Source organism: Galleria mellonella, unplaced genomic scaffold (genome assembly GCF_026898425.1).
Source record: "Galleria mellonella isolate WM207_F2 unplaced genomic scaffold, CSIRO_AGI_GalMel_v1 utg789, whole genome shotgun sequence".
Lineage (NCBI taxonomy): Eukaryota > Metazoa > Arthropoda > Insecta > Lepidoptera > Pyralidae > Galleria > Galleria mellonella.
This window is the reverse complement of record NW_026442155.1, coordinates 412,823-427,818: the sequence shown is the minus strand read 5'-3', so window position 1 is coordinate 427,818 and position 14,996 is coordinate 412,823. Positions and strand designations below refer to the sequence as shown.

General features: G+C 38.3%; 2 protein-coding genes across 9 annotated transcripts in view; one reads left to right on the top strand and one right to left on the bottom strand.

The window, feature by feature from the left end:
• Window positions 1-14,996, top strand: part of LOC113515152 (protein strawberry notch-like) — a 41,796-nt gene that overhangs the window by 9,576 nt on the left and 17,224 nt on the right. For all 6 annotated transcript variants that reach the window (XM_052901686.1, XM_052901685.1, XM_052901684.1 and 3 more), the window contains 9 exons: window positions 152-315; window positions 2,095-2,173; window positions 3,087-3,296; window positions 3,398-3,573; window positions 4,343-4,507; window positions 5,686-5,927; window positions 7,339-7,492; window positions 8,434-8,568; window positions 9,657-9,802. In XM_052901686.1, the coding sequence (XP_052757646.1) occupies window positions 152-315; window positions 2,095-2,173; window positions 3,087-3,296; window positions 3,398-3,573; window positions 4,343-4,507; window positions 5,686-5,927; window positions 7,339-7,492; window positions 8,434-8,568; window positions 9,657-9,802 (1,471 nt within the window). The remainder of the gene's footprint in view (window positions 1-151; window positions 316-2,094; window positions 2,174-3,086; window positions 3,297-3,397; window positions 3,574-4,342; window positions 4,508-5,685; window positions 5,928-7,338; window positions 7,493-8,433; window positions 8,569-9,656; window positions 9,803-14,996) is intronic.
• LOC128202219 (uncharacterized) lies at window positions 9,838-14,109 on the bottom strand. Of its 3 annotated transcripts, none has more exons than XM_052901689.1 (3): window positions 14,022-14,109; window positions 11,114-13,360; window positions 9,838-10,115 (listed from the first exon to the last, which is right to left on the bottom strand). In XM_052901689.1, exons 2-3 carry the CDS (start codon window positions 13,277-13,279, stop codon window positions 10,083-10,085), a joined length of 2,199 nt encoding a protein of 732 aa, XP_052757649.1. In that variant the 5' UTR covers window positions 13,280-13,360; window positions 14,022-14,109; the 3' UTR covers window positions 9,838-10,082. The 3 variants fall into 3 exon arrangements, with proteins under 3 accessions (XP_052757649.1, XP_052757650.1, XP_052757648.1); XM_052901690.1 differs by having other exon boundaries at window positions 9,839-10,044; XM_052901688.1 differs by lacking the exon at window positions 9,838-10,115 and having other exon boundaries at window positions 10,953-13,360.

The following is a 14,996-nucleotide window of genomic DNA, read 5'->3' as shown; positions in this document are numbered from 1 at the left end:
TGTCAAATTTGGTCATTAACTGTGACATGTATGATTTTTTTACATCAAAACTTTGTTTTACTTTTAATTCATTTGTGATTAATGACAGAGAGCCTTGGGTGCCACTGTAAAAGGACTAATTGTTAATACTGGCTTCTACTCGTGCCCACAGTGGAGATGGTGGGCAACATGCCAGGCATGAACTCGTACCTGCTGCAGAATCTGAACCAGATCCTGGCATCGGGCATGGGGGGACCCCTCGCAGGCATGCTGGGCCAGCTCGCGCAGCTGCCGCCCTGGTCGCACCCCAAAGGCACCATGTGGCAGCCCGACAAGGTATGTATTATATGTTTACAAGTTTTTAATTCATTTTTTTTAAATCACGCCAACCCGGTCTGACCTGGTCATCAAGCTACAATACTCCATTATAAAGAACTAGGCAACAAATGTCTTGGTAGCTAAGTACGACAGTTCTATCGTGGTCACAACGCGGTACAATCCACGTCGAAACGTCGGCAATAAAGAAGCAGGTATGTAAGTACTATTTACCTGCAAAAGCTTTTTCGTCGCGTTAAGTCCCGATTGCGTATTTAAAAATACCTACCTCCGAGCCAATTTATAAAAGTACATTTTCTAATATGGCAACAGTATGCCATTATTATCATGTCAGCCATTAACTGTCCTCTGCTGGGCATAGGCCTCCTCCATAGACTGCCGTGTAAGGAACGGTTCCGAGCCATTGAGAATCTTATGGAAAAGTATGTTAAGTAAAATTTAGCATACACCTCTAATTCTGATGATAATACAATATGCAATACTCAGAATTGTACTATTTTCAAAATGGCCGCCACTACAAGATGGCGGATGGTGTATATTTTGTCAACCCTATTAATATGAATATAAAATAAAAGGGCTTGAACAGTAAATAATGATGATTCTCATCTTTTGAAATGGCTGTAGCAGCAAGATGGTGACTTTACATTATAAAGGTTTGTTTTCGAAAAAATCTTCAAACAAACTTGATCTGCATAGATCATATATTGTTACTTCCATATATATTTCTTTCCAAGAGGCTACAATATTAATATTATTATTTACCAGAGGGAGACTTTGTACAAAAGTCGATTGCTTGGGTACCTCTGTCCCATTCGTGTTTCTACCGTGAAGCAGTTGTTTGTACGGCTGTGTTTCGGTTTGAAAGGTGGGACATGGTAGTGAATTTACAGGGTACAGAGGAATAACACCTGAGTCCTCAGGAATGGCAACGCATGGGGGTTATCATGGGCGAAACAGTATACTCTGTTACATCCACTGTACTGCTCATGTCTATAGGCGACGGTTACCACTTTCCATTCAGGTGGACCGTCAGCTTGTTTGCCATTCTAAGTTGTATAAAAGAAAAAAAAAATGGAGTTCTTCAAAAAAGGGGTAAAGAGGTTTCTTCAGGGTCGTAATAATGCATTGGTATTGCTGACGTTCATAGGTCACGATGACCGCATATCATCAGGTGGGTAAAGTGGTATAGAAAAATTAAAAAAAAGAAGAGAACTAATAAAGTGTTTTAATTTGCTTTTCTTTTAAATCTCTTTCCCAAAAACAGGCCAACTTTTTTATTCATTATATGTGTGCACGAATTAGGAATAACTAGAACTAGAATGTGGTTTGTCTCAATAGATAGAGACAATTTCAACATAATTTAGTTAAATTTACATTTAGTTGTAAATTTAAGTAAATTTTGTTGAAACTATCTCTCTAAATGATATTAGTAACAAATGGAAACATTCAAATGATCGATGTTTGCTTTGTATACTACTAAAGAACAAATAAAAATAAACATTAACAGACTGTCTATGGTCCGGCAAACTATTCGTTTGTTTTGTCATTAAAATCTATTTAAACTGAGATTGTATTAATTATAGTTTGTTGATTATTATTATTATAATTGTCGTTAAATGGAAAATTTTATATTGTAAAGTTAACAGCGGGCTAACAGAGCGGAGTGTTACATAATCCATTTTTTCTGTGCACTACGTAATCAGTATTCATTATAATTGATGGAAAATGGCAAACGTTGTTATTGGCCAATAATAGATCACACTGTAATTCTAATTCCAGATGCCAGCAGAAGAGGAAGAAGTGGATGACGAGGACATGGGTGTGGCGGAAACGTATGCAGACTACATGCCGCTTAAACGTGAGTCGCGTTTAATGATAATAGCTTATAATAATGTTATTTGTAATTTGTGTTTATATATGTGTTACGGGTGCAAACCCCATCCAAACCATACTACAACATACCAATACATACTGCACAATAGCTGTTCCCACCACACAAATTCTCAGAAAGAATGAAGACATACTTTACAAAGAAAATTGATAAAAGGGAATACGACAGGGCAGTGAGAAGCCAGTTTGTTGTTTAAGTCGCGAACGTACGGTGTATATTTTAGGAATCAATCACGATTCATACATATAACTAATATTATATAATTACTAATTTTAAATAAAGACTCTGTGTTAAATTATATTAAATGATATTGTGAATTTAAATAGTATTGGTTTTTTAAAAAAAACCTATCACTGACCGTCAGACCGTAATTTATATGAGTATATTTATTTATTTATTCTTTATGGAATACATTACATAAAAAAAAATGTCTGGTACAAAAGACGGACTTAATACTGTATATGCTATACAGTATTAAGTCCGTCTTTTGTACCAGACATTTTCTCTCCCACTCAACCTTTGGCAAAACAGAAATGTAATTATGAACGGTGAAAAAATTGAAAATTATTGTAGATAATCAATTACACGTACGTATCGTATACCACCCTCTTTTGTATCTGTCTCATTTTGACAGGGGCCTGAATAGGCCACCCCTTCCTTCCCCGTGGGTGTCGTAAAAGACGGCTAAGGGAGGGCGAGGGATGGACCTCTTAAAACATCTCTAAAAGCCTAACTGCGGTTGTCAATCCACCTGCCAAGCATAGCAACCTTATGGAAGCCTAACTGCAGTTGCCAATCCACCTGCCACGCATAGCAACCTTATGGGGAAGGTTTATGTTCGGTTTAGGATTATTAACGATACTCTTTGTACCGTTCGCAGTGAAGCTGGGCCGCAAGCACCCGGACCCGGTGGTGGAGACGGCGTCGCTGTCGTCGGTGGAGCCGGCCGAGGTGACGTACGAGCTGGCGCTGCCCGGCGACACGGTGCGCGGCGGGCTGCTGTCGGCGCTGCAGCTGGAGGCCATCGTGTACGCCTCGCAGGCGCACCAGCACCTGCTGCCCGACGGCACGCGCGCCGGCTTCCTCATAGGTCGTACAGCTATTTGTAATAGATGATAGTAGAATGGTAAGCCCGCTTGTGCTAAGTGTGTACGCTGATTAGAAGACGTTAACAGTAATATTTGGTTGCAGGCGACGGCGCGGGCGTGGGCAAGGGCCGCACGATCGCGGGCATCATCTTCGAGAACTACGTGCGCGGGCGGCGGCGCGCCGTGTGGGTGTCGGTGTCCAACGACCTCAAGTACGACGCCGAGCGCGACCTGCGCGACGTCGGCGCCGGACACATCGCCGTCTACCCGCTCAACAAGGTGCCACCGTCTCTATTATAATATACTCTCACCCGTGATTGGTTTCCTTTATTCTATAACCTCGGTTCCTTCACGACCACTAAGTGCTTTTCTACGTAGAAAAGCACTAAGTGGTCGTGTATAGTACGGCCAAGTGTGGAGAGTAGAACATTACCATTTTGGCTGATCATATTTCCTAACCGTTCCTTTTTTTTTTTTGTTCTGTTTTACTTATATATATATTGTATATTATATATATTGTTGGTGTCTTATATATATATATATATATATATATATATATATATATATATATATATATATATATATATATATTATAATTATAATAATAAGAAACCTGTTATTAGCATTAATATTTTAAATACTAGTAACACTGTTGGTTTCTAATAAATAAATATACATTCTGACATATGAAAAACAAGGAAGTTTTAAGATCTGATGTCTAATCAAGACAGACAGTCATGGCGAAGAATGATTAGGAGGTCCAACCACAAATAAAATGGGATAAGACAAATCAAAAGAAGAAAAAGAGAGAGTTGAGTAAAAGTATTATGGTATCAAAAATTATATATGAAGCAATAGTACTAAAATTTTTATTTTAAATTCGCTTTTAGAAATAGTAAAAGATACTTCAAGATTAATTTTACTGTATTATTCTATGGCCATACCAAGTTCCCAGTGCCCGGTAATTTCCATAAGGTTCCATAAAATCAAAATGCAGAATTTTCGACCATAACTATTTTATAATACAGATTTGTACCCCCCTATCCAGTTCAAGTACGCCAAGATCTCGTCGGCGGTGAACGGGAACGTGAAGAAGGGAGTAGTGTTCGCGACGTACTCGGCGCTGATCGGCGAGACGCAGTCCTCCACCACCAAGTACCGCTCGCGGCTCAAGCAGCTGCTGCAGTGGTGCGGCGAGGACTTTGATGGACTTGTATCCTTTTCTATTCGTATACAATTTTATGTCACTAAATGGAATTGAGAAAAATGATTTTGATGTCGAGTACACCTCTGGCAGCTTTTATATCTATATATATAGAATTCATCAGGAATTAACCATGATAGTTTCCAGGGAGAACCGCGACGAGGTCGACCTGGTTGGGTATATTGCTAGCAATAGGATTCTCAGTCTCCATTACTAACAATTCCTTTTCCCCCCGCGTTGCATGATTAATAGTTTGTAAGAGAGTTTGTAATGATATATTACCTGAATTGTCTCCACGTTACGACCTGTTTACATCCTCATCCATCCATCTTTCTTATTAAAATTTTCCTGATGTTTCCTAATTGTAATTGCTTCACGCACTATCCAAGGATGATAGTGAAACTCGACTGATACAATTTTCAGATAAAATCAGGTATGTAGGTACTATTTACCTGCAATTGCATCGCATTAGGATATGTATATACATATGTACATACGTGTAGTGTGACACGAGAGTGTATTTAAAATATTACTACTTTTTTTTTTTAAAGTTTCTACTAGACAACATGAATAATTTACTAACGAAATATGGTTTGAAAAATTACAAAAAATGTCAACTTTGACTCATAATAAAGTATAGATAATCTGGGGTATATAGCTAGCAGTGAAATTGGTAATAAATCATTCTTCCCTGTATGGTACTTTTTTTTTAGTGTGTGATAGATAGATAGATAGATACTCTTTATTGTTTCTTCCCAAAGACATGTGTGATGATAATATATAAGATAATGTCAGGTCAGGTAGTCCACCGTTTTTTTTTTTTTTTTTATACAACTTAGAATGGCAAACAAGCTGACGGCCCACCTGATGGAAAGTGGTAACCGTCGCCTATAGACATGAGCAGTACCATGAACATAACAGAGTATACTGTTTCGTCCATGATACCCCTCATGCGTTGCCATTCCTGAGGACTCAGGTGTTATTCCTCTGTACCCAGTAAATTCACGCCATATCCCACCCTTCAAACCGAAACACAGCCATGTAAACACAACTACTTCACGGTTGAAACACGAATGGGACAGAGGTACCCAAGCAATCGACTTTTGTACAAAGTCGCCCTCTGGTAAACCTGGTGACCTTAGTCAGGGACGATAGAGTTGCAATATGTTTCCTCAACAAGCATTCAGATCGTGTTCGACGAGTGTCACAAGGCGAAGAATCTGTGCCCGGTGGGGTCGGGCAAGGCGACGAAGACGGGGCTGACGGCGCTGGAGCTGCAGACGCGGCTGCCGAAGGCTCGCGTCGTGTACGCGTCCGCCACCGGCGCCTCCGAGCCGCGCAACATGGCCTACATGGTGCGGCTCGGCATCTGGGGCGACGGCACGCCCTTCCCCACCTTCATGGACTTCATTAACGCCGTCGAGAAGAGGTCGGTCGCGCTCGGACCGCTTCTACCGCCGTAGATTAGTGACTTTTGCTTCTGAAATTTGCAATGATAGCTTAATAATCTTGCCACCTTTTAGTAAATTAAGCGAGTTGTAATTTAATTGCGATGAACGATCAATCGAAAGATAACGAGAATGTTAACGCTAATGTTCTCTGAACTATGTGTTTCCATCGATATGGTTTTCGCATTTAGTTAAAATGGCATGTCAATGACATGGAACAAACAGAGGGCCTATATATACAGGGCCTAAACAAAATTTTAATTTAAAACTACTTGATACATACCGTTTAAAAATATTTAAAAATGCTAAAGTATCGTTCCTTTTTACTTTTATGGTAGGATTTATGACAAATGAAATGTTAAGCTCCATTAATAGGGTCGGTTTTGGTATGAACAAAAACACAAAATTGAGGCCGAAAATTCGGAATTTCATTTCATGGTAGACCCCCACGTGTATTATGGTAATAGTACTGGGACCCATTTTATATGGATCTTAGGAAGTACGTTTAAATAACCAATAGTCCCATCAGACATACCTACCACCGATATCTATACATATGTAACGAGAAATTAATGAATTCACTCTGTTTTTATCGTTTCTGACAATTGTTCCGGCTTCATCCGAAAGTATTCAAAGGGCGTTGGACGCTTTGCATCACAGCGTCTCGTCTCGCACTTACCTTACTTTAATTTCCCGTTACATGTGTATATAGGCATTGAATAAAAAATGAACATAAACTAGTAACTAGCATCAAAATGTATTTTTAAACATATATGTTTATTTTACCTTGTGGCGCCACCTGGTGTCGTAATATAGAATTATGGTGGTGATGGTGACCGCACTCTAAACTGGTCGGTCGCTCTGTGTTCGTAAATAATTGTTTGTTAATAGATACATACAAATACATAAATTTTGTATAAAACAGTGTTTGAAGTCGACAAATAGAATTTATTCTTTCAACAATAAGTTTTAAAAATAATCTCGAAAATTGTTAAATTGTTTTTTTTTTAATTAATTTATTTAAGGCAAACAAACAGCTAAAATAATATATAATTATACACTTAAACAGTAATTTGGTAGCCAGTAGAATTTGCACAAAATAAAATACAAGTAAACGAAACAGAAAATTAGACAATACTAAATTAAACAAATATAAACAAAATTAAACAAACAAATACTATTGAAAACTACAGCAACATTGTCAATAATAATGCTCAGAAGTTAATAAAACATTTTTTTAGAAAAACATTATTTGAGAATAATACCTGTATAACCAAACCATTATAAAAAATTTATAATAATTTAGAATAAAAAAACAATAAAAAAAAATACCTATAATTACGACGTTGTCACGTGTCAGTAGGCTAAAATATGGACGCTTGTTGTGTACAGGGGTGTGGGCGCGATGGAGATAGTAGCCATGGACATGAAGCTACGAGGGATGTACATCGCGCGGCAACTGTCCTTCCACGGCGTCTCCTTCAAGATCGAGGAGGTGCCGCTCTCGGACGCGTTCAAGGAGACATACGACAAGGCTGTCGCACTGGTACGCCTTAGCTATTAGAGCTGCTATTAACACTTTGCACTCGACCCTAGTAACTCATAGAGGATACTAATAACTCATTAACTTATCACCAGAGGGAGATTTTTTACAAAAGTGGATTGCTTGGGTACTTTTGTCCCATTCGTGTTTCTACCGTGAAGCAGTTGTGTTTGCATGTCTGTGTTTCGATTTGAAGGGTGAGATATGGCGTGAATTTACTGGGTACAGAGGAATAACACCTGAGTCCTCAGGAATGGCAACGCATTGAGGGTTTAATGGGCGAAACAGTATACTCTGTTATGTCCATGGTACTGCTCATGTCTATAGGTGACGGTTACCACTTTCCATCAGGTGGGCCGTCAACTTGTTTGCCATTCTAAGTTGTATAAAAAAATAAAATGTATACAAGGAGTATTTATACAGAATATGCATATACAAAAGGCGGCCTTATCGCTAGAAGCAATCTCTTACAGGCAACCTGGATTATCAGACACCAATTCTGAATCTATTCTGATAATATTTTCTGTAAGCATTAGTTTAAACACTTTCTTTTTTAATTCCAAGTAATAAAAAAAAAACATTTCATGCTGTACAACAAAGAACAAGTGCGTTTGATCCCGGCATAGAATGGGCCACCCCGTCTTTTTGTGTTTTTCTGCAAAGTTTACTCCCAGTTGGTTAAATTGTGTTTTTTTTTTGTGTAGCAAAATCCTGGATTAATTTACTTGTAATTCCACATTCGAAATTTATATATTTCTAATATGTGCACAATAAATTAAAACAAATTTATAATTAATCATATTTTAAAAGGTTAAATCTAATGAATTATTTAATTAATATAACCATATTTTTTTGAAATAAATTCAAAAAAGAGCAATATAGGATCTCTTTCTCTTGTGATTCTATTGTTTGTGTGAATACAAACTTAAATTGTTTATGTACAGTGGGTAGAAGCAATGCAACGCTTCACGGAGGCGGCGGAGCTGATCGACGCGGAGCCACGCATGAAGAAGACCATGTGGGGACAGTTCTGGTCTGCACACCAGAGGTTCTTCAAGTACCTGTGTATTGCTGCTAAGGTATATATATATATATATTCTTTATTGCACTAAAATATACAGTAACAACAATAAGTTAATAACAATGTTAGCAAAGGCGAGAGTTTTTTTTTTATGGGATGATAATGGAAAGGTAACCCCGCCTTCGCTATCGGTATACGCTGGCGGGGCACCAGTGAGGGATGATAGGTGAGAATGAAAAGACAGGTCAGTTAGCCCATCGTGTTGAATACACTTGGAATTCAGCACGATGATTTCCAGGGGGGACCATGTGGAGATCGACCTGTTTGGGTATATTGCTAGCAATGGGACTGATAATCCGCATTACTAACAATCCCTCTCCCCCCTCATTATAGCTTACTAGGATTATCAATGAGAAATTTTCTTCAATAGGTCAGATCTAAAAATTATTAACAATCCCTCCCCCTCTGCTAAGGTATGTTAGAACACCAGTTACCAGTTCAGGACCGTTCCTTATGACAGTCTATGGGGGAGGCCTATGTTCATCAGTGGACGGATGATGGCCGAATTGATGATGATAATAATGAGAATTCATAATTTCTATTTTTAATACATATTATGATAGTTTTTTTTTTTATACAACTTAGAATGGCAAACAAGCTGACGGTCCATCGGAAAGTGGTAACCGTCGCCTATAGACATGAGCAGTACCATGCACATAACACAGAGTACTATTTCGCCCATGATACGCCCCATGCGTTGCCATTCCTGAGGATTCAGGTGTTATTGCTCTGTACCCAGTAAATTCACGCCATATCCCATCCTTTAAACCGAAACACAGCCATGCAAACACAACTGCTTCACGGTTGAAATATGAATAGGGCAGAAGTACCCAAGCAATCGACTTTTGTACAGTCTCCCTCTGGTATGGCATGATCTAATAATAAATGCGACTGCAACAAAGCCATTCAGTTGCAACTATTGGTAAAAAAAAAATTAAACATAAAAAGAAATATGTATTGCTAGCAATGGGTCAATTACTATTACTACTATATTATGGGCCCATTACTAACAATCCCCTTCCCCCCAACGCGCAGGCGGGGTTACCATTCCAATATCATGTATTAAAAGAAAACAACTCCGTGCAGGTGAACCACGCGGTGGTAACGGCGCGCGAGGCGGTGAAGTGCGGCAAGTGCGTGGTGATCGGCTTGCAGTCCACCGGCGAGGCTCGCACGCTGGACCAGCTCGAGCGCGACGACGGCGAGCTCACAGACTTCGTATCCACCGCCAAGTGAGTACTTGTCGTCGCATACCAATTACGACGATCTTACTGCTCTAGCGGTTTGATGTACTGCCTTCTGATGGTCGTAGCTTCGATCCCCGCACAATACAAATACTTTAGCCTAAAATTCCGCCGCTAACTTCTGCAAGGAGCTGTACAAGGCAAACGTTCTCGTGGTAGATCGCCAAGGCGATGGACTGACCTCATCAAAACGGCCACACAGCAGTCTATTGTGGAATGCTCTCGCTCGGCTGCGAACAGAAGTAGATGGAGACGCATTGCGAGGACCTCAATCGTGAAGGAGAGTCTCATCGACGATCCACTGTCAATGTGAAAACCACGACCACTCTGTCAAGAGTGTACAAATGAAGAGAGAGAACCTCTGCAAGACTTTAATGAAATTAAGTTTGAAAAATGAATGAAAGATAAAAATACAATATAAGGCACCTGGGTCCAGGTTGCCTGCTCTGAGTTAACTAGGCATGTGTAATATGAGTACTACTCTAATATCTATGTATTGATTTGCTCTTTTTTTTTTTATATACAACTTAGAATGGCAAACAAGCTGACGGCCCACCTGATGGAAAGTGGTAAACCGTCGTCTATAGACATGAGCTGTACCATGGACATAACAGTACACACACATACTGTTTCGCCCATGATACCCCCCATGCGTTGCCATTCCTGAAGACTCAGGTGTTATTCCCCTGTATCCTGTGAATTCACGCCATATCCCACCCTTCAAACCGAAACACAGCCATGCAAACGCAACTGCGTCCCTGTCTCTTTCTGGTGATTTTCTCTGAACATTGATGGTGAAAAAAAGGTCATTATCCGTTTCGTTATTGTACACACTGGTCGGACATCTATATTAATTTTGATCGGCTGCTATATTATATATTGGATTGGAACTGGACGGTAGGGAAAAAAATAAAATTATAATGTAAAAATTTGACGTCCATAAGCGGCTAAAATGTCCTACATGAATAAATGATTTTTTAATTTTGAATTTTGAAATTTTGGATAACCGATATATCCGTTATTGGGTCAATATATAGATATTGTAACTACAATACATAGATATTGCACTCTATAGCACGGTATGATATTATATTAATCAAATAAGTTGAACATATCTATATGCAAATTGTATAACTTTAGTAATAATTACATTCAGCATTTAATTGAAATATTTAAAATATCAACTAAACGGTTAATCATCATCATCATTATTATCATCATTATCATCGTCATCATCATCGTTACGTTTCCTTTTTTTGCATTGGAATTTAACTCTATACTCATATTAGCAAAACTCACTCTCTCTATCGGCCTTATTTTGCTCAACTCCCTCGCCAACCGCTGCACTGTATTCAAGTTGGACGTATTAGCATTCTCCTTGAATAACTTATTCAACCTTCGAAACTCTTCGTTCAACGCTCTCAAGGCCTTGCCGTAATTTCTATGAAGTTCTGATTGTCCATCCACTGATCTAGCTTCGGAGTCGGCAGTTAGTCCACTGTTTTGCTCGTCATTCCTATCATCGTCATTCAAAGGATCGGTATTCTCAAGCTTTTCTATTTTTATCTCTTCATAGCAATAAACGTCATTGTCTTTCGATGATTTTATTGATTGGTCGTCGCATTCGTCATCTATCGATTCTCCGTGCTCGTGAATTATTTCAGTAGCTACATTCTCAAATTTTAGCTCCTTAACACATTTGTCGTCCCCAGCTATTGTAACGATAAACGATTTCTCATCTTCACCCAAATCCGCTATTTTGAGCTTTGATTCCATCGAATTGATGATACTCGTCAGGTGTTCGCAGAAATGTCCCCTCTTTCCGTAAACACAGTCGCAGCACCACGTGTCCGTCCTGAATTTTATGTACTTGCTCTTCGATGCCGGCGACTCGAGCTGCATCCTGTACTCATTAGCACCAATTCTTTTAAAGTCCAATTCTAATACACTTTTACACATTTTAAAAAACTTTGTATACATCTTGAAAACATCCTGCTCCTTCACGTAAGCTAGCAATATCTGGCGGAAATAATTGTCCAATATATTGGTTGCGACGTCGACCATTGCACCTATGTTGAAAGGCTTACATTTACTCACAATTAGTTCTTTAAACAGACGTACAGATAAATCGATGTGTTTATCCTTGACCTCCTCGTGATCAACAAACCAATGTCTACATTGGCCCCATATTTCATTGACATAGTCCAACAATGTCGGTGTCGCATTCACATATTCGTCTTTACTTAACACGTCGAAATACTTCTCAGCGGTTTCCATAGTATCAGCCCGAAACATTGAGTCGAACATTGTCATAAGGATGTGTCGCTTTTTGCGATCAATCTTATTGGTGTCCTTACATATCCATTCCCATACATCGCAGCATATCGACGAATTGGAGACCAGTACCCTCGAACTCGGATAGATAGCTTCCAATGCGCTCCTTTGGACCTGCAGATTGTTCGCGAACAGCGTTTTCGGCTCGAAACTTTTGCCGCACTCATCTTCCAATAGCAATTTTACAGCGAAAAAAGCTTGACTGTAGCTGGCTTCGTTTTGTTCCGTGTGCAGCACGCAAGCCATTGGTAAAGCTCCTACTTTGCTCGGCACGTACATGAAGGTTACAAGAATATTTGTCACCGTTGACTCCACGATGACAATATCCAAACTACACTCTGAGATTACGCGCCTCATCAGAGGGGTTACGACGACGATAACTTGAGGGTTGTCGTGACACATCAGACCGCCCAGTTTGGTGATACTCTCCTTCTTTCTGGCCATAAGTTCTTCAGGTGTGCCAATCGTTTTGTCCAAACTTTTCCACTTTTTATGTACGTAATGTACGTGGTGCATCGATGGGTTTATACTCGCCGCCATTAAAACCTCGGACCCGTGCCCGTGTCTATCGATCAGTGTTAGTTCATGGTACATTTTCGCCATGGTCGGTGTGTATCCATCGTCGAACAACTCGTAGAAAATCCGATCGGTGTCCGACGAGCTCTTTAATAAGTTGTACGACTCCCGGCCTCTCACCTTGTGGGAGTGCACGAAGTTTATAAAGATGCACATGTTCAAATTATCCTTCAGGTACGCGTCGTTCCTTATGGTGTTTCTATTGATAAACTTCATTTTGAAGTCTATTTTTGCTTTACACTCGACATTGAGCGTTCTATCGGCGCTCTTTGACTTGTTATAACCCGACCGGTGGCAAGTGAACACCTTGCGGAACAGCATCCGTTTGACTTTAGGAAATGAATTCCTCACTATCCAGTTGGTGGCGGTGTAGTCGGAGAACTTTTGTATCCATTTGCCGACATACTGGTTGTAGTACTCCTGCGACTGGTCGGTTACTACCGTACTTCTCAACTGTATCGTAAATTTTTCCGCTGACACGAAATCGTACTTTACGAATTTCGCGTTCTCAGATATTTGTTCTAGAAATTTCTTTAGTTCTTGCGAAGTAAACATATCCGTTATTACTTCCAAAGCGTAATTTACGTCTCTGTGTTATATTGGAATTAGATTTTCTTACAAATCTAAACAGGTTATCTGAAACGGAATAAATAAAATTGTAAATAACATTAGGGTTGATTTTGAGATGCTTAAATTTATTTCTAAAATTATAAGTTTAATTTGATAGTTGAGCGAAACTACGAGTTTATAAAGAATTAAAGTATAATGCAGATCTGATGCAATTCTATTTAAAAAAAACATAATTAGTTGTGATTGTCTTCCATAAAAAAAAAAAAAACTGACATCAATTGTGACAAGCCTTATTTTGATTTCAAAACTAAATTACTGAATCGATTTTGATAAAATTTCTATGGGACCAATATGTAAGTATATCATTTCAGATGAAAAAAGAATTTTCCAAATCAGTTTAAAACTAACGGAGTTAGGAAGTAACAAATATATACAGCCGAGTTGAGAACCTCCTTTTTTTTAAGTCGGTTTAAAATTAAAACCTACAAATCTATTTTAACTATTGGAGTTTTTTATCACTTTCTTTAAAACTGAAAATTCAAGGCAATAAAAGACAAAACTTCAATTGCTAAAATACATTTATGAGACATATTGTGAATACAAAGATTAGTTTATACTGGTCCGTAGAATAATATATCAAATTAGAATTTTTAGTGAACGATGCCTCACTCGAATATTTACATCACTAAAACAATAACAGAATATAAAATGCACATTGAAAACCTACACGGTATCACACAATTACAATAAATCAATGTTGAAAGAAAAGCGCATGTGTCGCCGTGCGCCGAACCGAGTTGGTATTTCTGATGCGTAATAACCGAGTTCGGACAATGGCGGCCGGGGCGAACGACCTCGTGACTCGGAGCGAGTAGGTTTTATAGATACGCGGTACAAAAAGCGCGGGAAATTTGAAATATGGCGATAACGAAAGTCGATATCTTTTGTTTTGCTAATGTAAATGTTATTTCAAGGACGTCTAAATATAAAATACTTAGATTGTAAAATGTTTCGAGAAAAAGTTGACCCAAATTTTTCATACAATTGTGCTTGATAAATAGTTACGAGTGATTCCTTTATAACTTGTATATTTATTTTGTCTTATAAATTCTGCACTTTTTTAATGCGGTAAACATTAATTTTATTTATTAAATAATACGTCAAAATACATTTTATGCGTAAATATATAGAATACTGATAAAAAAAAAAACGAGTCAGCTAATTTGACAATTAGCTGACAAAAAGTTGACCCGTTTTTGAGGTTCGATGATCTATCTATATATAATCTAAGATAAAATATTGTATTTATATGTTAATAAAATACAGATATGAATTTATAGTCATTGTAAAACTATTGAATTTACCGGGTACAGAGGAATAACACCTGAGTCTTCAAAAATGGTAACGCATGGGGTGTATCATGGACGAAACAGTATACTCTGTTATGTCCAGGTACTGCTCATGTCTATAGGCGACGATTACCACTTTCCATCAGGTGGGCCGTCAGCTTGTTTGCCATTCTAAGTTGTATAAAAAAAAAAAAAAATATATATAAGTGTTTGTTCTATGTCAGATTTTTATAAGACATGTCTCGTATTTTTTCACTAAACATTATTTTAAAGCATAAATACATATATATATATATATATATATATATATATATATATATATATATATAGTTTTATATATATATACTTTATTA

Bases quoted from the DNA above. Each gene is read 5' to 3' on its own strand.
- LOC128202219 (XM_052901688.1), bottom strand. From the start codon at position 13,279: ATGTTTACTTCGCAAGAACTAAAGAAATTTCTAGAACAAATATCTGAG.